This window comes from Athene noctua, chromosome 2 (assembly GCF_965140245.1).
Source record: "Athene noctua chromosome 2, bAthNoc1.hap1.1, whole genome shotgun sequence".
Taxonomy (NCBI): Eukaryota; Metazoa; Chordata; class Aves; order Strigiformes; family Strigidae; genus Athene; species Athene noctua.
This window is the reverse complement of record NC_134038.1, coordinates 125,760,535-125,788,173: the sequence shown is the minus strand read 5'-3', so window position 1 is coordinate 125,788,173 and position 27,639 is coordinate 125,760,535. Positions and strand designations below refer to the sequence as shown.

General features: G+C 42.1%; 1 protein-coding gene across 2 annotated transcripts in view; it reads right to left on the bottom strand.

The window, feature by feature from the left end:
• RSU1 (Ras suppressor protein 1) overlaps nt 1-26,530 on the bottom strand; it is a 121,820-nt gene extending 95,290 nt beyond the window's left edge. The window contains exons 1-3 of one of the 2 annotated variants that reach the window (XM_074897980.1): nt 26,513-26,530; nt 21,579-21,690; nt 12,033-12,083 (exon numbers count right to left, since the gene is read on the bottom strand). In XM_074897980.1, the coding sequence (XP_074754081.1) occupies nt 12,033-12,083; nt 21,579-21,690; nt 26,513-26,530 (181 nt within the window). Of the gene's footprint in view, nt 1-12,032; nt 12,084-21,578; nt 21,691-21,956; nt 22,189-26,512 lie in introns of those variants that run through there. The other variant, XM_074897982.1, reaches the window with a different exon arrangement.
• Between the last annotated feature and the right edge of the window lie 1,109 nt (nt 26,531-27,639).

Here is a 27,639-nt window from a genome sequence, read left to right as displayed (position 1 = left end):
GAATGCCCTCTTAGATTCAAAGAAAAATAGAAGAGCGAAATTAAGTCCTGTATTGGTCTTGTAGCTAAAGCGCACAGTCTAAAGATCAGCAGTGGTCAGGCAAGGTTGACTAGGCATATAATGTTCTCTGCTCTGAACTTCACACGACTAAGCACATCCTGACTAACATCCCACTGTTATGTTGCAAAATTCTTCCCAGATACATAGCAGACTGCCAAATACCAAGAGATTTATGTTCTGGCAATACCGAATTCCACTCAAGTCACCTTCTCATGATGAGCTGTGAGAGTGAACTGTCAGCAACCTGGTTCCATTCACCCACATATTTACAGTACGATCCACAGTGTCTTAACAACTCTTCTAAGACCATCTGCTGCCCAGTGTCATTAACAACTAAACTCCCCCTCAGCAAATGCTAGTAGAATTTGGCAGCCCAATGCCTCTGCATTCTCCTGTGAAGTTTCAGTCACATCATGAAGCCCCATTCATATTAAGTCTCACTTCACAAGACCAGGAACAGCTTCCTTCCCTTTGTTCAATACTAGAAACTGCATCCAGTGATTCACTATGACAGCTATAGACTTCACCTTTATTTCAAGAGCTTGGTTGACAGTGAAAGAAAGAGTCTACACGCTGCACACCAAGGAGTAAGAGGACTTTGTTCGTGCTCCTGGAAATAAGGATTGGCAACTTGTTATACTTAAAAGCATTTAAAAACAAATATGCTCTTTTTTGCCCTGAAGTTAGCGGCAATTCTTTAGGCACTAAAATATATTCTCATCAGAGCAGTGTTTCACTATAGGCAAGTTATTACATTTTATTCCTACATAAGCAGCAGCTGTTCAGAAGTTCTGATATGATTTCTAAAACTTACATACGAAGGATTTAATGCTACTGTTCAATGCATATATAACTCCACAGGTAAGTGTCCTAGATCTGGACCTCAGTTCTCTCCCCACATCAAGAACCAGAAGCCAAAACTAGACATCTATGTTTAGTAGAGGTCTGATGTTGCCCTCTGTTGGAGAACAGATACTGGGTTAGATGGACCTTTTATCAGAGACAGCTATCATTCAGAGCAACATGCTAAGAATATTTAAATCAGCTAAAGCAGGTTGGAGTTAAGTGTCTCAGATGTAATCCTCTCTCAAAAAGCAGGAAGTCATAGTCATACCACTATCTAGAACTGACATCTAGATCCAGCTCCTTTTGTATACCCAACCTCTGACAAAGGAAGAACACAGAAAATGGAAGAGGAGAAAAGAAGGCACATTTTTTTCCCTCCAGTTTCACTCTGCCACGCTTCAGTCATTCATCTAAGTTTCAATACAATTCCTCTTGTGGTAGCGGGACCCTTCATTACAGCTGAAAATGCAAAGGCCTTTACTTCTGCAAATGATCTCCAGGATTATTTCTCTTAAAGCACCAGACAACAACAGGAATCCTCACAACTTTAAAAGTAAACAAACTCAGTCTCCATTTGCTTTTCATCTAAAAGATGAAATCTAGTCTGGTTTTTTGTGTTTAGCAGGGACCAACATTAAAACAAACATTTCTGAAGACACTCTTATTAGAAGAAACCAATATCAAAATTTCCTTTACAAAATAATACTTAAATACAAAACATTTCAGACAAGGAAGCTCAGATGAAAAACATGACAAGAGTCCAGTTGGGTAGTTTCTTGACAAGTGATATGATTTAGTAAAAATCTAAGTCTCCATGAGAGAAACACATGGTATGTAAACAGAGTTCAACATTTCAGTTCATTTATACCTTAACACTGAATGTTCAAAATAAGCTTACGATCTCCTCAATAAATATGAATATGAAAGGCTACAGAACACCTCCCATTGAATTCAATGAGTTTTGAATCAGACATCAAGTGAAATAAGAATTTTAATTATTTAAAATATGATTAGTTTCTTTGGTGTTCACATCTTTAGAAACTTTAAGCTGCAGAATCCGCATTTTTTCAGAATGCTTCTTTAGTTAATGAAGTAATTTTGCAGTACTGAGGAACATGATGTTCAGTAGTACTCCAAACCTTTACAGGTTCTAAGGGAATATTTATACAGAAGAGCTATTAAAATAGCACTACTTGCAGAGAAGAGATTATAAAACTATACCAGTTTCTCATTAAACTGTTCCACTTAAAAGCTGGTCAACAGTCATACAGAGTAAAGAGAACTCAATACAGATCTCCGAGTCCTATCACTCTATTGCAGATCCCAGGTAAGGTTTTCTTGCCAAGAGCAAGAACCTACCTAAGCCTAAAGTAAAACCTGTGGGTCGTACAATCTAATAAACACAGTTCTGCAGACTTGCTAATCCAGTCAGCGTCAACAGGAACTTTTCATGAGTAAGGATCCCTTAGAGTAAAGGTCATAAAGACATGAAATGTTACTCACATTTCATGGGGGAGGAAGAATTTAGAATACTAAATATATAATGCATTCTGTGCATCCAATATAACTGTACTCACAGAGCTGGAGTCATGTTTAGATTAATTTGACAAGAATTCTGTTATACAGAGAGTGAAGCAATCAGCTTCACCAAAATGAAAGAGGAATTAGCAGAGGGAGAACACAACAGTTTTCATTTTAAATATTCATAGGCATGCTGATATCACACTTGGCAGTTAACTGAAGAGAATCCTGATCCCAAGTGAAGCATACAGTACTTAATTTACACACTATGTAGTCCAAGTCTCCCCTTTTGCCCTCCCTCCATCCTATTCCAAAGACGGATACTAACCTTCCTCACACTGAAAACATTAAAACCAAACTTGTCTCCTTAATCTTCAGCTCCTTCCAGAAAACAGCAGAGTTCTTTTTTGCAATTATCCACAGAAGCAATGCAGTTATGAAAATGCTTTTATGAACATGTTTAAATTATACTATAGCTCACTGACGTGCTACTGTGCTAACAAAGCAATTTATCAATAAAGTTTTAATTTAAAAGCTAGAGTCTAAGAAGTGCTGTGAACACAAGAAAGGCTGAGAAGAGACTGGGAGTCAAGTGACACCTAGTGAAGACAAAGGACAAATCTGTTCTCTGAGAAGAAAGCTTAAGATGCACTTCAGAGTTTGGAGAGAAATACTAGAAACCGGGGGCTGAGGTTAGGAAGGGATTACTAAATTGAAAATAAATCACCTAGCAGAGAAATGAAACCACACCAAAACAGCTCACAAAAATCTGATTTTTGTTAGCTTTTTCACAGCAGTAAGGAACAGTACTGTTTAAGTGAGGATGGGTATAAAAAAGTGGATATAAACATGCCCCTTCATTTCTACAAATAATTTTGAAGAAAACAGAGTATTAGCCAAGCTTTTTGAATTAGTGTGGAATCCAAGTACTGTAGCAGACCACAGCAACTCCTGTTTCCATATTTGTTTTGTGAGGAGTGCACAATTCTGGCAAGATGTTTTGCTATCTTACTTATGTCAGGAGAAAATAAACGTGTGGTACACCACATAAAAAGTTGAAGAACACAGGCTACATCCCCTTGCTACAGGTCAGATCATCTGTATGTGTTGGTATTTCAACAGCTGGGAACAGTTAAGAAAAATAACTTCTGCAGGACTAAAGAACTTTAGCTGAAAGTGTTAAACTGAGATTTATTATTAGGCTTCCACCAAATGCACAGTAGCTGGCCTTAGTTAAATCAAGTCAGTTGAAGTTCAGCATGTTCATTTTCCCCTCATTCAATATTCTTTTTACTTCAGTCGATTTAAGATGCTTTCTGCAGTTTACAACGGGGACTAGCCAAAGATGCCCTTAATGCAAGGTCTTGAACAGATACTACAGGTTACCCCTCACAGGTCAAGGTCACTTCAGTCTCTTACTCAATCGACACATGTGTTTAACAGTGCTCATTTACAAATTTCTGCTTTCGCTGTATTTAACAAATAGTCCATAATTTCAGCTCAGTTTATTGGACAGTATTAGTAGTTTATACTTTTTATACCACTGAAACATTCTGAAGAACTCCCATAGGCCTATTTTTCACTGCTACTTGGATCAACTGACTCCTCCCCCCATTCAGCACCACAGAGTGTCATGCTGACATTGTTTACCAGAGACACCAGCTTGTCCTCTGAACACACACAGAGGAAGAGACTGCAGTAAAAAAGCTCACTGTTCAAACAAACAACAAAAAAAGCAAAGTCAGCACATGTGCTTACACCATGTTCTAATTCCAGCCCTCAGAGCTGGGAAAGAATTAAACTCCCTCCTACTCTGGGCTCCCTATACCCAGTACTTAAAGCCACTTCTTTGAGTCTGCATGGTACAGAGCCCTCCCTGCACCTCTACATTACGTGATCCTAGGCTCCAGCTGACTATACATTTCATTTCCAGCTACAGATACAGCTTGTTCTCCTAGCCAAGAAAAACCACATTACCACAAATTGCCCATCCTCAGATAAAGATCAGGAAACTATTTCAGAAAAGATCATTTATATGAGGCTTCCACAACAAAAAAAAAAAAAAAAAAGTTACAGCTATTTTAAGCCACCAGGAGGTAAGTGAAGACAAGAAATCTGTACTAAAGTATGTTAGAAAGCATTGATACTTAGAAAATAGTTGTTAATATATTCACAGATGCCTTTTAGTAAGCGAACAACAGCTCCTGAAGAACTCTTAAAGACAAGTGATTTGTGTCTAGTGCTGTATTTTGTATGCATGCTTACTTATGATGCAAAATGAACTTTGTTGCCATACAGAACAAACTTTGTCAATTTAATTTATGCATAAATCAGGGTAGTTTCAGCATGTGCTCTGTATACCATTACAGCACAAAACTATTTCATATATTATTCTGCCTCATTCTCCCAAAGTTTCTTAAAATCAAAATTTATATTATTAAAGCTAAACTGCTCTACCATCTCTTATTTTTTCAGAACCAAAGGCTTGGGGTTTTTTCAGGGAGAAAAGAAAAAAGCTAACAAAGTATTTAATCTAAACATTTGTGCAGAACTCATGTCACAAATTTAGTAAGGCATATGTATAGGGATGTCCTTTTCGCTCCTTCTTATGTCTCCCTGTGCACTGCATTCATAGATATTTCCCTTTAGAGATCCCTGCACCAGAAATAGGAAGTAAAACCAAATCAAAATCTAGAACAAAAATGAAAGACTTACAGTTAAAGCACCTCTCTCGAGCATAGTTGAGAGGCCCCTGTCAAGCAGAAGTCTTGTGCTTTGGACACAACCCTAGTTTCACTATGCAGATAGCTCACGTGCACCAGTTTGGGGTATATCATGTCAAGACAGCAGTCCAGAATGACTTACCAGAAGGAAGCAGAGGCAGAAACAAAGTAGAGGAGAACACAAGAAGCAACAAAGAGTAAAGAGTATACAGGCATCTCGTTCCCTCCAAAAGTCAGCAAGTTTGCTATATAAATAACGTGATACCAGGCAAAATGCAAAGTGTCAGACAATACCAGTGGGAGACACAGCACAAGACATCTCAGCAGTCTGGAGAAGACAAAGCAGCTAGACTGGGAAGGAATTCAGGACAGACAGATGCAGTGTCGCTAACTGTCTCTGGACAACCTCCAATACATGTAGGTATACACTACAGCCAGAAAGGTGACTTATAAAGGAGATGCCCTAACATAAAAATGACACCAAGGGATTTTAGCAGCATGTTAAATAAGATCCAAGGACGCAGTCAAGAGGGTTAACAGCAATGAAGGGACAACCTTCTGTGCTGGTCATGCACAGAGAGCAAGACAACTTAGAAGGAGATGGTAGAGCAAGGAAGAAGTAATCTGTGTGGGCAGAAAAAAAAGGAAAAGGTTTTGAACCGCTCTGTTGGAAGAAGGCAAAATGCACAAGGATGATAAAGGGTGACCATGTGGTTGTCAAAGGAACATGATCAATGAGGCATAGCTATTCTGACAGGACCAGAAAGTGAACTTGGAAACAAAATGCAGGAAATGGCAACTAGCAGCAAAAAACTAATAGATCACCTCACAAAAAGGAAAGGACTAAAGATGAGTAAAGGATTACACTTGAGAATCAAGTAAAAAGCATTGGAAAGACCAGAGGACAGTACAGGACAGCAGTTCAGAGGAACGGGAAAGGAGGACAGAGAATGCAACATCAGCTAATACAGGGGAGGTCTGAGAAAGAAAATAGTTGTTCCTGATCTCTCATCATTTGGACATTCGATAATATTGGGCAAGGAATCAGAGCACACGAGCAAACGGATAGAAAAATCATCAGGAGTGAGCTATGAATAGCAGACAACTTTTGAGAACATTTAAAGGCAGCACAAGAATATAGTGAATGTGACGAGCACAGGATCACCTGAGGTTAAGGAGACTGAGGAGAATACAAAAACTAAGCTGCTGTCCACCACCACCTACCAGGCAGGCTGTATCGCTACCAGGAACATAAGCTTCTTCCCACGTAAAAAAACTGCTAAAGCTATTTAAACAGTGACCTCTGATGGACAAACCATGTAATACCGGTATTTCCACTGACGGCAGAAACACTCACGGACTCCACCTACGACTAGATAATGACACAAAAGCTAGAATCTCTGAATAGATTCTCCACATGATTACAACATCAATTAATCATCTCAGGTAGGTAAGTCAGATAACTGTTACAGTAGTTACAAGTTATTAAAAACCCACAGCATATCCCAAGTGAAAATAAAACATGTCGAGTTGGCAGCATAATAGTTGAGCACGTACACGTAGATGACAGCTCTTGTGACTGTTGTCAATGCTGAAGTTACTTTTAACATCCCAGCCTGCTTTCCAGTCACATCTTCCCCTCTGTGCACTCCTGGGTTGGACTACGGTTAACCTGAGCTTCTGAAAGCTCTTCAAGCACACTTCCTATTCATGGTTTAGTACAGGGATTTTAAATGCCAAACTTCATTAGGATACCAAGTAAGGATATTAAGTGTGACTATACTAGGATGTGACATTTTGTGTACGCCTTAAGTAGATGAAGGATATCTTGAGTTAGCCTTGTTAGCTAAAGTCTGGAAGTTTCAGAACCACTTCATACTTAATGGCAAAATAGTTCACAAAAGCTGCTCTGCAAGGAAAAAAAAAAGTCAGGTAAGGCATAAGCCACAATATATATGCTCAATTTCCTTTAAAATGTGAGTTTCTCTATTGCTAATTGTACTCTGGTTATTGCTCACTTACAAATCTAGTGGCATAAGGGCACCAAAAGACAACACTTAATCTACCCTGTTGACTTCAGTGCAAGCCTGCAAAAGTACTTTTCTTCCAGTCAAAGGCAGCCATTTGGTGTTCTAGTGTAACCAATGTACAAAAAAAGCTATGCCCTCAAGACATTGTGATACACAGACCTTATTCTCAGCTGGAAACCCTCATACAAACTCATCTATTTTACCCTGTCTCCCAGAGCTCCAAACCGTTCTGCTTGAAATGACATGAAGTGAGTCCCAGAGTAGACGAGACAGCCAAGCCTGGCAATATGCCTTTCCTCTCTCTGACCTGGGCTCCCTAGACATCCAGTATTCTGCAGTTCCCACCATGTCCCCCAGAACCATTATGAAACCACAAACTCCGGCTGAGGAGGTTTTAACAAAGTAAGACAAGTTTGTTTTCAAGAACTTCTATGACAAATTCCTGAACATAAAACTTCAGAATCCTCATGACAGTCCAAGCTGTTGGAAACCTAGCACAGCATAACCTGTGACTGGTACAGCCACCCCAGCATTAACCATGGAGCAGCAACTTCAGAGGGAGCATGCTGTCTGGCCCTACAAAACTGCAAATCTACACCAACACCTTAAGTTCACTTTCATCCTGCACATGGGTGTCAGAAAGATCAAGCGGTCAAGACTGCTGTAGATTTCAAGAGAAGTTATGTTCCAGCTGAACCTGGGTGAAGCAGTCCTAAGCAGAAGTGCACAAAATAGTACAATGGCTACCCATAAAAAAATATTACTGTTGCCCAGAAGATGTGGAAACAATATTTGTGATTGACCAAACTGATCAAGCATGGTTTCTATGTCATATGGCTGAGCTCCTTCCATACCCGTCCAACACAGCTACTCTAATTCTCTACCACTGTTCATGTCCTATTAATGATTCAACTGAGCAGGAGGTAAACGTCACCCATGTCCCCCAGCTACATCAAATGACATGGAACAAAGACAACTTGGTTACATCTACCCAAATTAATCCACCACACTGAAAGGCAGATGTGTATCATTCAGCCACGCATTTCCACAAATTTGAGAAACATTTGTCAAGACTTCTATTCCATGTATTTTATTGTTAGTCAATGGGTTTAAAAGACACCTGGGTCAGGATGAGACAACCTGGGCAGGCTAACAGCATAACCATGACTGTCTTCAATTTTGCTTCTCAGCTCTATAATGGACAGAAGGCTGTAAATCACTAAGTGGTAGAATGAAAACCTCCCAGTACAATATATGGAGACACTGGCCCATATGTCTACATAAAGTTAAGAAAAAACACAAATACTCACTTTCACCCTCTGCTTTCAATTGGATTGTCACAGGAGACTCCAAAGTGGAATCATCCCAGGTTTGTCACTTACGCAGCAACTGGTTCAACAGGACTGCAGAATCACAACTATTTAGCTTCCCCTAGAATTTTGTTTCTGATGTTTAAGCACAAAAAGTTCTCATCAAGCTGCAAAGGACAGAGTCAACTCTTTCAGAAGTTACCTAGAGCAGAAGCAGCCAGTTCAAGACTTCTCCGTTAGCACAGCACCACCCAGCTGAAAAAAATCCAGCCTAATATTCCGCAGAAAAATCAATGTGAATTTGAGTACTTCTGATAATGAATGACTTAGACATGTAAATGCACAAGAACCAAGAGTATGAATGGCATACTAAAAATATTAACAGAAACCATGCCATAAAAATATTCTAAGTAGTATGATGCATTTAATAGTACGGTCTTTATACTTGCTAATGAAACTTTACTTACTTTTAATAGAGTTTGCTGGCAAAAATATGAACTATGGTTACATAAAAATATGCATATCTGGTTTTTACATGTATTTATTCTTCCAGATAGACATATTTACTCTAAACAGCAGAAAAAAAGGAAGCAGAACACTCATTTAAATGGCAGAAAACTAGTGGAAGATGCTAATATGACCTTAGTGTAGCATGTCAAGTGTCACTGCCACCAGCTTCCTAGTCATTTTAAGAACAATCTGCTAAGACAATTAATTACATAGCTTAAAAGATTAGGTCAACAGTGTCAAATACGAGAATATGAACTTGAAATTTAGCCTTTTAAAAATGTGTGCTGTCTATTTAAATGTCTACATCGATTTGAGAAAGAATAGTAAGTTTCAGACTTACTGAGTTACTTCTCAGGAGAAGCAGTGGTTTTACCTTCCCATAAAAGAAACCCAAACATAGCAATTAGAAAGGCTGACAGAATCCCCAGGCTGAGAGAAGACACAGTTGCAGCCTGCTGATCTAAGGGTTACTTTAGAAGAAAGAAGCAATTAAAAACTGAAATTTAATATAACACAATTTTAGAGTAGTGGCAATCCTTAAACTGGTATTTTGAAAACTAAAACTGATTTAAATAAATGGTGTACTCTCGATTTTTCTTGAATAAAGTCAACCTGAACACATCCTTCTTCAACACCTCATTACTAGTTCTTTTGCCTCCCCAGTTAGGTCTACAGCTAAGACTCATAGCTAGGACACAGGTTTGCTACTTAGCTTTTAATCTTGGTGCTCATGCTGAAGTGTGTCACCCTCCCCAGGCTCAGTTCTCAGCCAGCCAAGTTTACCACGATTCAAGTCTCCTTGAAGAAGTTTCAGCCCGTCTTCTCTTCCTCAGAGCAAGGTAAGATATCTGCTACTTGCTGAGCCAGTTTTATGTTCAGCCGAACTTACCCTTGAGCTATGTTTAGGATTTGTAAGGTGTCATGTGGAAGAGATGATTAAGTCCTTGGAAGTCTATTAGCTTTCAAAAACTGTAGGGTTTTTACAAATTCCAGAGAAAGAATAGTGAAGTTTACCACAAGTAATGCTTACAACTCATTTCATCGTTGTGCCAGATAAGCAGCCATTCAGACAGAAGATACAGGAGCAAATAATCAGCACTAGAGAGAAGTTCTGCCTGGCAGCACCAGGTACACAAATTTGGATGAGTTGTCTGACCACAAGCATTAGCCAGGAGTGTGCACGATGAACTGCCATCTCAAGGTGTCTGCAGTCCTCCAAAAGCTGCAGAGAAAGCTGAAGTGGCTGGATACAATTAACTGCCTAGCTTTTAAGCAGCTCAAGTTCAGGGACAAACATCTCCTTGCAGTGACCTGAGGGAACACAAAAGCCACCAGCTGGGTGGCCCTGTAGCCCAGCTCCATCAGTGGCTGGTAACAGATACCAGACAGCAATATGCCCAAAGCAAGTTTACCATGATGCTTTCCCAAAACATTCTCTCAGTTTCCAGCTATTCGTAACTTCGTGACCTTCTAAACCACAGGAAGAGCTGTGTGTTTAATAGTGGTGCTTACAATTTTCCCTGCCTGAATTTATCCATCGGTCATAATTTACAAGTTAAGATGGCTGGAAATTGCTGGTCATATTCTATAAATAAATTGAGATTTCTTTGAAAACTACAATAGGGACAAAAACAAATAGCAAGACACCAGTCTAGAGGACACTATTACAATAAGAAGCAGGACCTAGAGTAACTAATTCATACTTCTCACAGCCAACCACACAGTTCTTATAATTTTATCTATTTCCTACTACTACAAACCCTTTAAGTCACTCATTAGTACCAGATAAACTGTATCCAGACAAGTGTTTATGTGCTAGAATCTAAGAGTATTTTCATTTTTTCCTCATGCTTAATCCTCTGCAAATGCTCAGAGCTTTAAGTAAGATCCTTGCATTAATATGGTTTGAATAACATACTATCTTACAGCTTGTGCAGCAAGTAGTTTGGAGATCAACAGGTCGGGTTTTATTTTGTTTGTTTGTTGGGGTTTTTGCTGTTTGTGGGTTTTGGGTTTTTTATTAAAAAAACATCTCCATTTTTAAAGCTTTCCTTGGCTATAGCCTGGTACATGCCAAAGCACCTACGCAGTCACCTGCTCAACGCACACCCTGTCTGATAGTTCCACTCTCCTCTTCGTGTTATGCACTCTTAAAAAACACAGTTCCAGAAAGGGAAGGACAGGTTGAGATAGAGCAGAGAAGAACAAGCAGAATGTCAACAAAACCAACAGTCATCTTCTCTTGAGAAGATGCACAGTAACATGGATCAGATGAAATTCACTGCTTGTCTTTCAACAACCAAGAAGCAGGAACATTTGCGCAAGACACTGATGTGTAAGCCTGACGTATTCTCCTACAAAAAAATATAATCTTTTTTGTCTTGCAAAAGTCAGCCTGATCTCTGCCTCCACTAAGTTAGGTCTCATGTTTATGTTGCTCTCATGACATGCTATCCACCAACACCTCACTTAAGGGCTTCTTTATTATGGGAATTAAGATCCACAGAGTACTTACACTCAAAAGATTATTTATTTTTGACAGAAGTAGACTGCTTGACTTTCATGCCTGAAGCTCACATTCAGTTGGCATTGCTCACATGTGTTTGGTTATAGATATAACACAGTTGAGTTGTAACTTATTTTCACTTGCTTCAAATAAATTATCCATCTACTAAAATGCAAACTGTATAATTTCTGATGCAGTTAAATTGATAAGTCCTCAAAGATAAGGACTTCAGAGTCACAGTAGGGAATGGATTTTTGGCTGAACTAGTTACAAGACTGAGAATTACAGATCTTGCAGTACATCGCAGATCTGTACTGAAGTTGGAAAGGCATGTTGAACATGGTTGCTAAGTCACATCTTCAATCTCTTTGTTTTTAATAAAGTGTTTCACCAAAGAAGCACTCTTAACAGTAACATTATGCTCTAGGAAAAAAAAAAAAAAAAAAAAAAAATCAAACTAGCAGTGTCAGCTTTTTAGAATTGCTCAACTGCTTGTAATGAAGTCCAAAAACAAGAGTATACTTACTTGTAAGCTTGTTGTGACTCAGAACCAGCTGTGTGATATGAGACAACGTAACTGCAAATGAAGAGAGAAAGAAGTGAGTTTATGGCCATGGCAACTGAGAGCTTGTATCTATTTCAGCTAAAAAGAGGCAAGTTATTATCTTTGCTCCAGTAACTCCACATTCATGTGCACTGTCACAATTAACAAGAAAAGCTCAAGACTTAAGAGCATATCCAGCCACTCCTCTGCCCCTTTACTTCATGCTTCTGTTAGAGCATCAAACACGACTTGAGCAGCAACTACTGGTGCCTCCAGCAGAGGCCTGGTTCTGGCACACAAACCTTTCTCATTTCCATCCTTTGAATTCTTCCCAGTGAAAAACTGATAGGCACCCCAATGCTTAGACCCAACAAAACACATGCCACACAAGCAATTACATTTCCACATGTTCCCAATTCATTACCAAGTCACTGCTAGATTTAAGCCCAAAGTCTCAACAGCTGCACTTGCAACTTGGCATCCATGAAGCACAGCAGCAGACCAGCATTGTTATTGCATGAAAAATGGCCAGTTGACAACATACACTCAAACTAACTGAATGATCTGATTGATCAAAGCCCCTCAGATTCCACCTTATTGAACAAAGCAGCGTTGTGCATGGGGCAGCTAGAGACTGGCACCCCCCCTACACTTCATCCTTTACATTTCTTTTTGCCAACGTCCACCATCCACACCACCATTGCTTTCCCTAGAAGGTCCACAGCCCACAACTGACAACAGTATCTGATCAGAAAAATATGCTAAATAGAGGAGAAACTCGTACCTTAAAGGAGTTCTCAAACACCTTGCCCATCCCTGTAAAAAGTTTGTTGTATTTTATTGGAACTAGAAAAATTGAGAGACTTTCCCTCCCCTACACCTTTTCCTTACTTCCAGCGTAGCCTCTTCAAAACAGCTTTAGAAACTACTGTGCTGCCGCCTCCTAGGCAGTCAGAAATTTTCCCTGCCTGAAAGACAGCTGTAGTACTACATCTCTCATCCCTCAGAGCTTTCCTCAAGCAAGAAACATCACTAACATTAGCTCAGAGACATCCCACAGGGTTCTTGCTGCTTTAGGGATCAAAGATATCCTGGTGAGCATGTGTAAAAACTGGCCCTGCTAATCAATACTTACTAAATTGCAAGTTGGAGAAAACAGCTTGGAGACCTTTTACTTCCTGATATAGCAACCGATTTCAGCTAACTCTTGAAAGCTCAACTTACCACAAGCAAATATAACCTGTTAGTGGAATGAAAGCAGTCACTCAAAGGCAGAAACAGATCAGAAAGCTCAATAAAAAAAAAAAAAGGCATCACCACAGCTCACTGTACAACCAACTGCAGGTTGTGCAGGAAGGAAAAGCAGGGAGGAGAAAGGAAGAAACAGCACACCCACCCTAAATTTCTCCTAAAATACAAGTGCTCTAAGCACTGCTTGCAACACCTCACAAAGCAGAGCAGGACAGAGAAAGAAGCCCATAGAAAGTCTGTAAGGATATTGTAGAAAATACAGCACTAAAAGGCAGACAAAGAACTCTAAGCTTTAAAACATAAAAGGCACATCACCTTTAAAACATAAAAGACATCATAAGCAACCATTTAACACTATCAATTACTTACACATATAACTAAATATAATTTACACACACAAAAAAAAAAAAAAGAAAAGATGCTGGAGATCGTTACAAGCTTGTGAACCAATACCGAAATACTCCTTGCATTTACTTTTCTTGGTTAGATATTTTAATAATAGCTGTGACAATCGGAGACAGTCAACATTTCATGGGCCCTTGATATCCAAGCCTGAGCACACAACCACCAAAAGCACGACTCTACCAGTTGGCATCCTGAGATGAGAAATGATCTAGTCTGACGTCTCCAGACCAAGGCAACTTAATCTAGATCAGACAGATCCAAACTGACATCACCCATGACAGGAAAAAACATCTTCTCCTGCATTTAATTTAAGAAACAAGTCATTCTAGAGCTCTGAGGCTTCGCTTAGACTCACCAGCATCAACAAGAAATTGGCCTTGCTCCACTGTATTTAAAGAGAAAGGATTTTTTTTACCAGGCAGTGGACTTACCAACTGCCATAGCCCATCTTTCCTCCCATCCCACAAGAGGAGTAATGGGAATCTTCCGCATTGCAATTCAAACCACTTGTGTGCCTATCCACATAATGTCATACCATCCAAGAGGGCCCTTTTCTCCCTCAGAAACCAATATAGGAAACATCCGATTAGTCAAGTATTATCTTCCCCAAACCTGAAATGTTCAAATAAATCTTAGTTATCAAAAAGGCAGGAAAAAGCACACATGTACCAAAGACTCCCACCAGCTTTGCACTCAGTCCCTCTTACAGTGACAATGGTGAAGACTAGCTGTGTCACCACATCTGTAGAAATCACCATGCCTGGATGTCTTAAGGACATGGAAGAGTCCCTTTTAAGGCTGAAGTGTGGAGCATCACAAAGAGCAGGGCTCTGGCCAATGGCACCAGAACGAGGAAATGTCATTCCAGCTTTGTTCTTGATGATATGGGCTACAGGAACGTTTCAGAATTTTTCCTTTGCCTTTCCCACGACGGTAGCATTGGAAAGTAAAGATTTTGTTTGATGTGCTTTTTTAAAAAAATCCATTATTATTTTTTTATACTGTACAAAGTTGCTTCCACCTCACTTTAAGATTTGTTTTTTAAAAGCAGAGTTGTTGAACTAAAGTTGCAGAACAAGACCAACTAATGCCACCTCACCTCCATGCTAAAAAGACAGCATCTCACCACGAGCATGATGGACAACTGGGCTCCCAACAGGTGGGACTCCTGCTTTGCTGCTGCCAGGCAAAGGTCTGCAACACCCACACTGAACTGCAAGTGCAGGGACTGGAAACTCAAATTGTGTGGCCAGGCACAGAGTTCTAAGAGAGCTTTTGCACTATTTGTTTTTCCTTTGAAGGCGATGCTTCCTCTGGTTTATTAAAGCAGAACAAAGACTGACGCTGTCACACTTCTGTGGCCTTGAGCAGTTCATTCCAGTTATGCACAGAGCTTTGCCAGTTTCAGGAGTGAATTCAAAATTCAGATAATCTGTGCTTTACCTTTGTTGGAGTTCACAGTGAACTTCATTACATTAAAACCAGCAATCCCCATTATATGCCTTTTAATAAACAGCTACTGACTTGAGAAACTATGTGAGGAAAGGCTCAAATTAAGTTCATACATCCATCAACATGATCCGCCTTTCTCAACTCTTCCCTGCCTATGAACCACTTCTATGAAAAGGCTATGACTTCTATGAATGATTATCTATTAACACTAAGGCTAGACATGTCCAAGGTTATTAAAATAAAACAAATCCTTTAAGATAGTAGTCCTGTTCCCCCCATGCCCCACTAAGTGCAATACCCCTTTAAAGCATACAGATAAGAATGACAACTCAGATAGACTAAAAGAAGTGCTTAGGATTTTCTGTTTCTGTGCTCAAGATGTAATTCAATATTTAGAAGAAGAAACATACCAAATAATATTTATAACTCCTGCAAGAAGCCAGCTTATGAGGAGACACCATTTGCATGCGACTTATTCACACCACAGAAGTATAAAGTCACTGAACTGCACTAAGTGCTAGACAGCAGCACACATGCAAGTGTAAGAAACAAAACAGTAAGAAAAGGAAGCATTTTACTAATAGAGAACTGAGACAGATCTAAACCATGTCTATGCATATGGTGAACCTTTTCTGCCATGATTTCATCACTTCTATACATATTAAGTGAAGATGCTTACTCAAGGGCAATTGAGCTTTGGGGCTGCAGACTCAGCTCTTCTGAACATCAAATTCATGCTGAATTTAAATGTCATAAAAAGTTCTGTTCATATTTAGTTTTTAAAGGTAAGCCTCCTGACCAAACCATCAAGCCATGTGTACTGCTGGCCTTTAACAACACAAGCTTACAAGCATTATTCTCACCACTCCCTCTCCATATTTGTCACATCACTGTTTTCTTCAACCACGTCTATTTTCAGAAGGGCTTTTTCTCACATGTCTATACAGAACAGAACAACGTCCCAACATCAAAAAACCCTGGACAAAAGACATTTTAACTGGACTTCACTGGCCAAATTAGAGCTGAAGCCTAGACACCTCATCTGAAACTCCACTATCTCAGTCAATCCTGATGATAAAATCCCATTGCATCTTTGACCCGCAAAGCAGGCTGACATCCCTCAACCGGAGAAAAAAGGCAACATTCCAATATTATTTTGAAAAGAGCAAAGGTTAGGCATCTGTGATCTGGACTACTTCCAGCAGCATCTTAGCCATATCTAGACAAAAATATTTTCAATCTTGAAAGATCCAAAGCTACTACCAGTTGGGAGACAGATTTGCAGCATTTTAAGAAAGAAAGCCTAGATATAAAGTGGCATTGAGTCAGTCCTCACACGGGGGGGAATTTGCTCACTTACATTAAACTGACCTATGTGAAACAACCAGGCCCTGAAAATAGCAAGCTTCTCAGTATGCTGCCACTTGCCTACTCCTGTAAAAAGGACTGTGCTGTGGGAACAGCTGACTGTGGTTTTCTTCATCGTATATATGAAGACAACTCTGTATGACAACTAAACTATCAGCTCTTCTGACAAAGGCATCCATCTTAACTAATTAACTTCCCCGAGCAACATCTGGAAGGCTGAAAGGGACCTGATGGGGCCATTTTGCTTTGGATGAACACAGCTCAGGTAAGTGTAACTATCAGGACTTGCTGAGGATCACTCAACAGGTCAGATGATTCACCCCAAGTGCCAGTCCCTCAAGATTCAAAGGGCATCACAGTTCTCACAGGGGAATTACTATAACTTCTTTGTGATACCACTGGAGGAGCTCCTAGGCACTAAGCAGCAGCTCTTTGAGGACTACAGACCTCAGATGCCTTGTTAACATTACAGTAATTCACGCACAGGCAGTAAGTTATTTTGATTTCAAGAATGCACCAAATATCCACACAGAAGTTTGAGGGTCAGGATACTGGCATTTGCCAGAGCAATTTAACTGCACAGTAATTACAAATTCTCATTATGGTCCCAGCCCCACTACTGCTTCAAAACAGAGTGGGTCAAGGAAAGAATACTGAAGCTTTTTCCTTTTGGCCTTAGTATCAAGTTTTTTCATATACTGCTGCCATGCACTGCAAGTTAGCTTTACATAAAATATTCAGATGACAAGACTTTTTTTTTTAAAAAAAAACAAAAAAACAAACCAAACACAACAAAAGGAAGACTCTAGAGACCTTGCTGAACCAAGATAAGACATTGTCTGCCCCACTGGAGGAACCTGATGAAGGATGACCATTACAGTATTGTACAAAATGACTACAAGTAGCCTGCCCCTCTATCTTCTGTGCTTTGGTTATTTTAGGAGTGGACAATTATATCAACACTAACTTTCTGACAATTAATTCTAGGCATGTTAATTCCTACCACACAAGCATGTACGTTATGTAAAATATGAATAGCTTGCAGATGGAACGATAACGAGAGCAAATTAACACTTACAGAGTAAATAGGATTTCATCCAATATTCCTTCCCTGACAACAAGACTACAGAGCAGCAGATGTCTCAAGTTATTTGGGCAAAATAATTCTTCAATTCACAGTTTCCCCATACTGATCACTTAAAGATGCATAAATGACATATTACAGACTGGTCCCTCCTCCAAGAACAATTCTGTAATCGCTGATGGCTGTTTAAAGTCCTAATAGCAAATGCCCTACCATCAGGCTAGGGGAAAGACACACACCATGCCCTACTTGCTGAACCCGATCGTTCACCCTATAGGATGTCTATTAATGCTTGCTGCCATTACCTGTCTGTATTGGGTGTTTTGTAAACAAATATGATCTATTTATTTCACAATATGGAATTTAAAAAAGCAAAATACATTAGAACACTTCCACAGGGCAAGATATTTTTCAAAACTATTCATGTGTGGATGCACAACTACAGTATAGATGTGCTCACAAATGGTGTAACATTTGTTACATCGTATGCCAGTATAGTAAGAAAAGGCTTTAAAGCTTAAAACTGTTTCACATGGTCTTTGTATTATTATGATGAGCTAAAGCACAGAACATGTAGATCAAGGGACATTTTTAGTCTCAAATGAAATCTCTTTTCTACAGCACATCTCTGCAGTCTTCTCATATCACATTCCTGAAAGCCTTGAAAATTCAGATGTTCTGAAGGCCTGTAGCACAGTTCTAGTTTGTACTTTAAGTCATTAGGAGAAAACATGGAAGTGCCTGGATTCAAGGAATATTCCACAAATAGAACTCCACTTTTAATGACATGAATGAACTCCTGAGCAAGCAGTGGTTCAGGGACTTCTGAGCTTTTCTTTGTGAATCTGAACACCACAATACAAACAAACTGAAAACTCCACTCTCCCTTTACTAAACACAAAGGAGGGAAGAGATGTAGAAGTTGCTAAGCTTCTAGGACCAAGCTAGTTTTAAGACCATTTCAAATACCAAGTGTCAATCTCCATCCAGGTAGAAAATAATATTTCATCTCGATTTGGAAAGAGACATTGGTGTTTTCCAGAGGCAAGTTTGGTCTGTTGTCTCTCCCACAACTGCTACAGAGGGTGGAAGTTGAGGCAAAAGAAAACATGAGTGGCTGCCCAATATTGTAGCAAGTCATTCATTAGACCAGACAGAAAAGTCAGAAGAGAAGCCAGGGCATATATTTCCCTCTCCCTTTTCTCTTCTGCCTCCATTAATACTAGTTTCCTATGATCACTTAATTTTTACTGTTTTTTAAAACATACACGGCAAGAACAGGTCTGCACCTAAAGGAAAAGGATTGGCACATGGAGCAGATGTTACACAGTGCACTGCTTCCAAACCCTTGTGTCTTCATTAGCTCTATGTGAATTAAGAAAGCTTAAATAGGAATCCACTAGCCACACTGCAGCAAGTACTCAAAAAGGCAGTGGGACAAGGCTTGGCCCTGTTCTTGAAGAATAACCAAGACTATAGGGAACAGCCTACTTCAACAGTTACTGGCCACTGGGGTGGGCATTCACAACCATTAAATAATTACATGAGACAAAACCCCTATCAGGGTCCACTGAATACAGTAACTTTGGAGTATCCTCCAATCTAGGAAGGCCTTAAACCTCAAATGGCCAAAACCAGGGAAAACACCACCAACATGTTCCATCCAATCATAACTTAAACAGATCCTTACCTCTGAACATCTACTAGTGGCCCTCATTAAAGACAAGATGCTGTGAAAAAACAGTCCCTGGGCATGAATCATGATAGTTGTTTTTAACAGAAATCTTTATATCATGGAAAAAACAGTTTCTGAAAAGGGAAACTTTAACACTGCACTGGAAAGGTATCCAACACCCCCAGAAGGGAAGGCACAAGGTCAGACTCATTTAACTTCCCTGCCAGTTCTCAGAGCCAAATAAACCCAAAACACAGTCTACAGTAGGGTTACAAAACAATCAAGTTTAACATTTTATCAAACCATTACCTAAAATTCAGAGGTAATGCCTATTCAATACTTTTTTAAAGGCATATTTGGAGGAAGTTATTACTTTTCCAGATGGAAAGTGGCACATATCTTGCCAAAAAAACCCTCACCAAACCACAACACAAAAACACCCAAACCCAACTTATAATGCCTTCTCTGTCAGAGTGCAGACTAACTGAAAAAGCATGAAGACCTCAGTTAAATGAACAGAAAGCAGTCATCACTTCCCCCTCAAGTTGGAGAATGCCCCAAATCCCCATGCTAAATCAAGTCATACAATGTGCACCAAGGTTATCTGCATGCAGACTTCTCTGATGCCATGTAACTAGGGTACCACAAGTTTACACTTCATGTAGGGAGCTCCCTGCCAGACAACCTTCAGATGCTTCGTTAGCAATTGGGTGTCAGTGACCACCTGTGGACCAGTGTCCCACACTGTAGCCCCTGACCCTGCCTGTACAGTAAACCCAAAACAATATCTGTACAAGAAAAGCTTCTTTTAACTTTAGCATTACATTCTCAACGCCACCTTTCTTCACCTGCCTGAAAGATCAAACCTGGCTAATTAATTATGTGTTGGTAACAAGTCTGCTTAACAAAAGCAACAGTATTCTGTTGCTGCCCCATACTCTTAATGCATTAGTTTAACTGGAAGGGATAAGTATAGTCTTGAAAATGAGTCTGCAGTTAATGCAAGCTAAACACTACTTTGTCTCAAACAACTGTTCATCCAACAGCAATACAGTGAAGCTTTCAATTTAACATGAGTACATATATATGGGATTTACAATGTAATCTTCCTGAAATCCCATGCACAACTCAGAAGCAGGAAAAGAATCAGTAAAGGATGAAGTACAGAACCAAGTGCCGCAAATCAAGTCTTCATCCTTTACTGATGTGACTGAAGATACCTCAGTCTGCTCCCAGCTCTGCAGACACACATTCTCCTGAACTCATTTCCATCATGCAAGAAGAGTTACATACACTTGGTCCTGGCTGCTATCAAGTGTAACAAACATAGCAAAGAGCTAAACTAGGATATGGTTAGAGTTTCAAGTATGTTGGTGGTTTTAGATTTTGCTTTTTTCTCAATACATCGTGCATTCGGGGGAAATCAGCCTGTGGCACACTACAGCCAGTCACAATTTTAACTCAGTGCAAATCAGCTGTACCATAACATTACATGCACTCTTAGCCAAAGCAAATGCAAGGCAAAGTCACCTGTCTTGCTCTTCATTTACGTGTTCTCCAGAACTGTGACAGTAAGTTGTTATTGGTACGTTGCAGGTGCTGTAGTTAATTTACAGCAAATGCAATGTACCAGAAACAACAGACTGTCACAATTCTGGAAGCACATGCAATCATGGAATATCCAAAGTATGATACTGCTGTATCTGTAATACAGTATTAACATACTGTCCTTCAGAGACAGGCTCATATCACCCCATCCCTTCCAAAAGCCAGAGGAGATGCTGCTCGGCTGGTGTTTGTGCATCGGTAGCAGGGAGAGGCAAGGATGGACAGCAGGCACAGTCTCCCCATCGCTCGAGTGCCAGAGCGACAGCAGCGAGAGACAGGCAACGCTCAGGGCTGCAGACGGTGCAGGGGAAGAGGTGGTGGGAGATGGTGGGGGGTGTCCCAGCTTCCCACGCGGGTCTCTCCGGTGCAGCGGAGCCGGGGCTCTCCCGAACACGCTCAGGGCTCGTTGTGGTGCTGTGGGGAGCTGGCAGCAGAGTGCTCCCCCTGCCCACGAGTCCCTCCCCAAGCCCCCGATGCCCAAAGCTTCAGGACACCCCCGGCACAGAAGAAGTCCAGGCAGCCCCACCACGGCCGAGGGGCCGGGGCCGCAGCAGGGAACGGGGCGGCCCGGACCGACACACACATCCCCTTCCCTGCTCCCAGGGCCGGCAGCGGCCCCGGCCCATCCCGGGACAAATAAGGAAGTTTAGCGCTCTCCCCGCCCTCCGCCGCCGCCGGTACCTACAGAGGCCGGGCACGTCCAGCATGTTGGAGATGCCGCGGTCGCACATGTCCACCTCGGGCTGGTTCTTCTCCCTGCTCTCCTCCACGATCTTCTTCAGAGACTTGGACATGGTCTGGGTGGGGCACAAACGGACACCGTGAGGCGGGCAGGAGGGGAGAGCGGGGGAGCCTGCCGGGACTGCGCGGGGACGGCTCCCGCCCTGAGGGGACCGAGGGCAAGAAGCCCGCCCCGCTCCGCGCCGCCGAGGGGGCCCGACCCGCCGCATCCCTCCGCGGCCGCCCCATCCCAGCGGAGCCTTGACCGGAGCGCCGGCCGTCCCCCCTCCCCCACGCCCCCGGTCGGAGGGACGAGGCCGCCGCTGCCCCCGGAGCGACTCACCGCACGGGGCTGCAGCGGGGCGAGACGAGGCGAGGCGAGGCGAGGCGAGGCGAGGCGAGACGGGACGGGACGGGACGGGACGGGACGGGACGGGACGGGACAGCAGCCGACGGGACGACGGCGGCGGGGGGCGGCCCGGTGGGCGGGACGGCGGGGGGCAGCCCGGTGGGCGGCTCCGCGCGCCCGCCCCGCCCTCGCGCTCTTGCGCAGGCGCACCGCGGCCCCCGCCCCGGGAGAGCGGCCGGCGCTCCCCGAGCCTTCTACGGCCGGCCGGCCGGCCGCCGAGCAGCCCCACCCACGGACGGGAAGGTGCCAGACCAATCAGCGTGGCTTCCCGGCGCAGGCCCGCTGACCATTGGCTGGGGGCGCCGGAGGCAGGTTCGTTAGCCAATAAGCGCACCCCGTAGGTGATAGCGGCTTTTGGGCCGCAGGGGTTCCGCTGGCGTGAGCGGGGCCTTGGCGCATGCGCAGCGGGGGGGACGGGCGCCCGGTGTCGCGGGGCGGCCTGGCCCGGCCCTGCCCCGTCACCAGAGCGCCGCGCCCGCCGCAGGCGGGGTGCCTGGGCTGGGCGTGTTTGGGAGCGTCCTCCCGCTGCATGGCCGGCTCCCGGCGAGTCATCGCCGGCCTCGCGAAGCGGTCTGCCCGGCAGAGCAGCGCAGCCCCGTGAGCGCGGCTGCCGTGTGGGGTCCTTGCCCTGTCAGACCCTGGCAACGGGCTGGTTGCGGGAGCTGGCTCCTTGGGAGAGGAAACGGCCTCAGTAGTGCCGCTGCTCAGGTGGGGGCCTGTTTCTTAGCAGGCTCTCCTGGGTGGGTGGGTGAGGAGCTGGGGTTAACGCCGTGGCTGAGGTTGATTTGGCCTTTCCCGTTGGGAGCCTCGTATGGTTACACTGCTGTCTTTTCAAAAGGCAATGTCAACGCTCGTTTCAGTTTCTTCAGCACTTGGCAAGCGCTTTACAAGCATAGACCTGAGAAGATGGGTTGTGGCGGCCGTGGTGCTGTTTTGCACTGAGGAGTAATGTGCATTCGAGGGCTTTTAGCAGCAGCAGCTCCTCGTACCCTGGCAGGGGTCTGGAAGGCGTCAGGGATGTGCTCGGGGCAGTTGGACAACTCCGTGTCCCAGCTAGTCAGCAACAGGAGAAAGGAGAAGCTGCAGAGCCCTGGAGCTGGAAAGCTCAGGCTCACTAGGAACTGACCAAGTAGGGTTTCAAAGCACCCTGAAGTTTGGCAAAGGCTATCTAAGGCAGAAGACATCAACACAAAAAACCCCTGGGTTTGTTGAATCAGTGGTTTCCATTTCTTCAGGTGTCTCTGGATTTTCTAGTCAGCTCTAGTTGCAAAAGTCACAAGGCTGAGCCCAGGTTCTGAGCACTTTTAGTTGACCTCATCACCATGATGTTGGAGTTACAGCCTTCCTGGTTATAATGTATTTATGTGTAAAACATCTTTGTTAGGAGTTAAACTCCTGCTTACTGTTCATTCGACAGATACGGAAGCTCAGAGCAATTACTGACTAAATCTATAAAATTACCTAAGGCCAGGCCACCCATTGAGAACCACAGCTGCGAACTTAGCCTATGTGTTCGCTATGCACTGCACGGTGTTTCTTAGAAGCCTAAAAAGAATATCCACAGAAACCAAGATGATGAATGGGAGGGTGCCTAAACCAGCAAATGAGAAACAGTGCTGGAGATGCAACTTAAGCTTTTCCTTTTTTAGGAATGTAAGGATTTAATTCTGGGTTGCAGAATTGTAGCATGTTTATCTCTAAATAGCATTTAGTACCTTGAGTCTTTTCCTGAAGTTACAGGCTGCTTTCAGGTCTTTCTTACAAAACACAACTAGAAGAACTTCTATCTAGGTTGCTCAGCAGAACACACAGTTACTCAGATGTACAAGACAACGGTGTACAGTTCCTTTTTGTCTGCAGCAACATGAATCCACATCCCTTTCTTGTGTCAGAAAATGTCCCGGTTGCCACCAGTTAGTTGTCCCAAAGACCTAGGCGCTAGCATGTCTGCTGTTCTTGTTTCACGGAGAATGACTGCAGGCTTCATTTAGTAGCAAAGGCTTAGGCAGATTTATTGTCTATGAAATATGGTCCTAACTTGCTTATTCCAATAAACAGGTAAAGCACATGTGACTGTGAGGAAACAGTCACAAAATGGTGTCTTTATGGCTAATGAGAAGCTCACCTGGCTTCTCACTGCCCCATTTATGCAGTGGTGAAAACTATTACATTGCACGTGGCCAGGATGTCCACATTCTATCGTACCACAGAAGTATTTAATTACTCCCAACTTAATAAACATTGCCATTACTCCTTCTTATTGGGATTGTAGGGTTTTTTACCATCCACCTAATTTGATTATGCTCTTGTTGTGTAAATAGTTCATCTATCAGTCACACTGTTCATGCGATCTACTTTGGTTCCTGCGTTAGCAGAACTTTCACCTGAGTAAATGCACTAATCAATATCCTAGTCATCTGCACTGGATTTGGCAAAGAGAAGTTGCTGTCAAGCCTTCTTTTAAAGCTTCTCAGCTCCTCGTAAAGCACTAAATATCAATGGGATGAGAATGAGTGGGAAACTAAGTACACATGCCACACTGTCCAGGGGTCAGATCGTTCCCGATCTTGAAAACTTAATTTTCAGGTATTTCCATCATCAGTCATACTCATGAAGAGTGGTTTCCTGCAGAAGGCCTATGCCACCGCAGTAACCCCATCTCCCCTCTCTTATCCGCTACCACCTCTTCTCAGTACATCCCGTTCTTCCCTAACCCCTTTGACCCCAAACATCCTTAGCTCCCTCTATACCCCCTGCTAGAGGCTGGTCAGCCTGTATCTGGGGGCTGGCCAGTGGGGCCCTCCCCACATGTACGGCAGTTGAGCTCACAGGGCAGGCTGTTCCAATGTATGCCTGGCTGTACTATCCAGCTACTGATTTTTTTATTTATGAAACAACTATAAAATATCCTTGATATCTGACAGATTTGCTCTAAATTTGTCACTTGACTTAAATGTTTGTAGAGCAAATGCCTGAATTGCTTGCAGCGGCTGGCATATGCCTTCTGTCCTGAGGACAGCAGGGTAAAGCAGGTGACCGTGAGGCAGATGTATAGCCAGGATTGTATGGCAGAGCTGCAGCTGCAGTGTGGTGGGAGAAGTTGCTCCCTGCCCTGGTTCCTCCCAGCCTGCTCCAGCCGGGCACCGGGCAGCGAGGGCTAGAAGTGCCTCCTGCTGGCTCCTCTCACTGTGCTGGGGAGCAGCAAGGGGACAAGCTGCTCTGACGCTGCCCGTGCTCTGGCTGTCCTAGGTAGCTCTTCTAACTAAGGAAATGAGGTTTTACGTTATTATTCTATTTTTATCCTTTTTTTCCTCTCCAAGAAAAGGTATCATAATGGTCAACATTAATGCAGGATTAGTGTATCATCAAAGCGATAGAACAGCTACATGCACCTGCAAAACCAGTTGTGTACTGCTAGTCACTGCTACTAAAAATGTATCCATCAATATTACAGGAATTATGTGTGATCGCTGGTCCACAATATTTATTTATAACAGCAAAGTTCTAGAATGTGGCTTCTATTTTTATTAACAGCTAATAAATATTTTATACATTTATTTGTTAGTAAACCTGTATTGTTGCTCTTGTCATTACCATGAACAGTAGTCAATTTTTGTTACATTTAATCAGGACTGCAGAATAGTTCTGTGATTTTAGTTTGGCAGCTGACAAAAAATAATTATACAAAATATGTTAATTCTGGTGCCTAGGACACTTGAGTTACTGTGGGAAACTGAGATACCTCCTCCTTTGCTTTATGAGCTGAGAGGAAACTGTTTTTCAGCCAAAATTGTTCTGTAAATTTAACTAAAATTAGGTAATGTTTTCAATTGATCAGCACCACAATTTGTAGCATTTTAGCTGTATATCTTCCCTCTCCTTTACTTCAAATAACTATAGCCCAAATAATCTCATTCTGGTATTACTTTCTCATTCATTGTTTATAAAGAATAGATTTGTCACATGGGAACTGCAATTAAAAAATACTGTTATGGATCTTTTAGTGCTTATTTTTCAAATCCTAGTTTTCAGAGTGTTCACCATTCATATATAACTGTCTCTTAAAAATATACCTTTATATAAGAATAAATATGTATAGGAACATGCAGAAGATGATTTACAAGTAAGTTAAAATCATGCAGGCTCTAGGAAGTGAAAACAGGCACATTCATTATATGTGCTTTGTCATTGACCGGGGAGGTTGTTTGTAGTCATGCAGGTATTATAATACGGACATGCAGCATTCACAATTATGACATTATCTGTGAAAGAGACAGCAATGTGCACAGACATAAAAGCAAAGATATTCATGGCAGTATTGTGAGATGAAGCCATAAATCTTAACCACGGATTTTGTCTTTTGAATTGTATACTGCAAAACACGCATAGAAGTTTCATGGAATAATTATTTTTAAATTATCTGTTTATTTGTTCCTGTTTGCTTTTGCTGTGCATTCATTTTAAAGCAAGTGTTTTAAATGACTCCTTACCTTCCAAGACAGAAACATGCCTTAGCACCAGCTCTTCCTCTAAGGACCTCCACTTTAATACTTCTGCAGTCGTATATCTGTTGTGGTTCCTTATAGAAAATGATAATAACCCACTGAGGACAGCAGTGGGTTACTTTGTTCCTGTTTTTTTAAAGAATGGGTTTGATAATTTACTCTAATTTTAGACTTTGACTATTTTTGGCAAGAGTCGGTTGGGCTAGATCAGTTGAACCTTGTACCAGTAGCTTCATTCAACAGTCTTCACGAGCACAAATTCTCTGCTGGACTTTAATTTGTCTCTGAAGAACCTCATGTATTTTACTCATTTTTAAATAAAATTACACACAGGCATGGAGTATTTGTACCATTTAAAGATGCACCAACCATTAGTTATTGTTAGATTAAAAAAAAAATCTTACAAATTTTTCTTCCTCCCTTTCATAGTGCTCTTTAGTCTGTTCTTCTGCAGAAGATCAATGATTCTGTACTATTTGTTTGACATTGTGACAGCAAGTCATGCCAAAAGCAAGTATTTATAGTATCAAAAAATGTCCAAAAACATTTAATCTTCTTTAAAGTGAAACATGCTTTTTCTCTTAGTGAAATCAATCAGATTTCAGCAAACTCATCGGTTTAACTGCAGTTCCCCTCTAGAGTTTAAGGCCAAAGGTTGTGTCACCAGAATGGCCTCATGTACATCACAGGTCACCAGATGGCATCTACACATTCACTAAGCCAACAGCAGGCCAGGCTCAGGGTGAGCATGGGGGATGGGGGTGTCCTCAGGGAATTTGACTTTGTGTCCATAAACTGTATGATCTGTGGCTGATACCAGTCTCAAAAGGCACTAATGAAGTTCATTCGTTAAAACCATGTACAGGTTTCTGGTTTTTGTCAGTTTATGGTCTGGCATACACCTGAGAAGACCAAGGTTTGATCTGAGAATTCATGGTCTGTCAGGCCATGATCCACTTTTAATGTGAGGCATGAACGTACCACAGAACACTACCTGCAGTGGCAGGGAGCTGTTTGGGGCAGACATGCCCTTCCCTTTCACCTGTGGCTTCCAGCTGAGCTGTGCTCCAGGCTGGTGAAATGCAGAAAGTGACAACGTTCTCGCCAAGCCT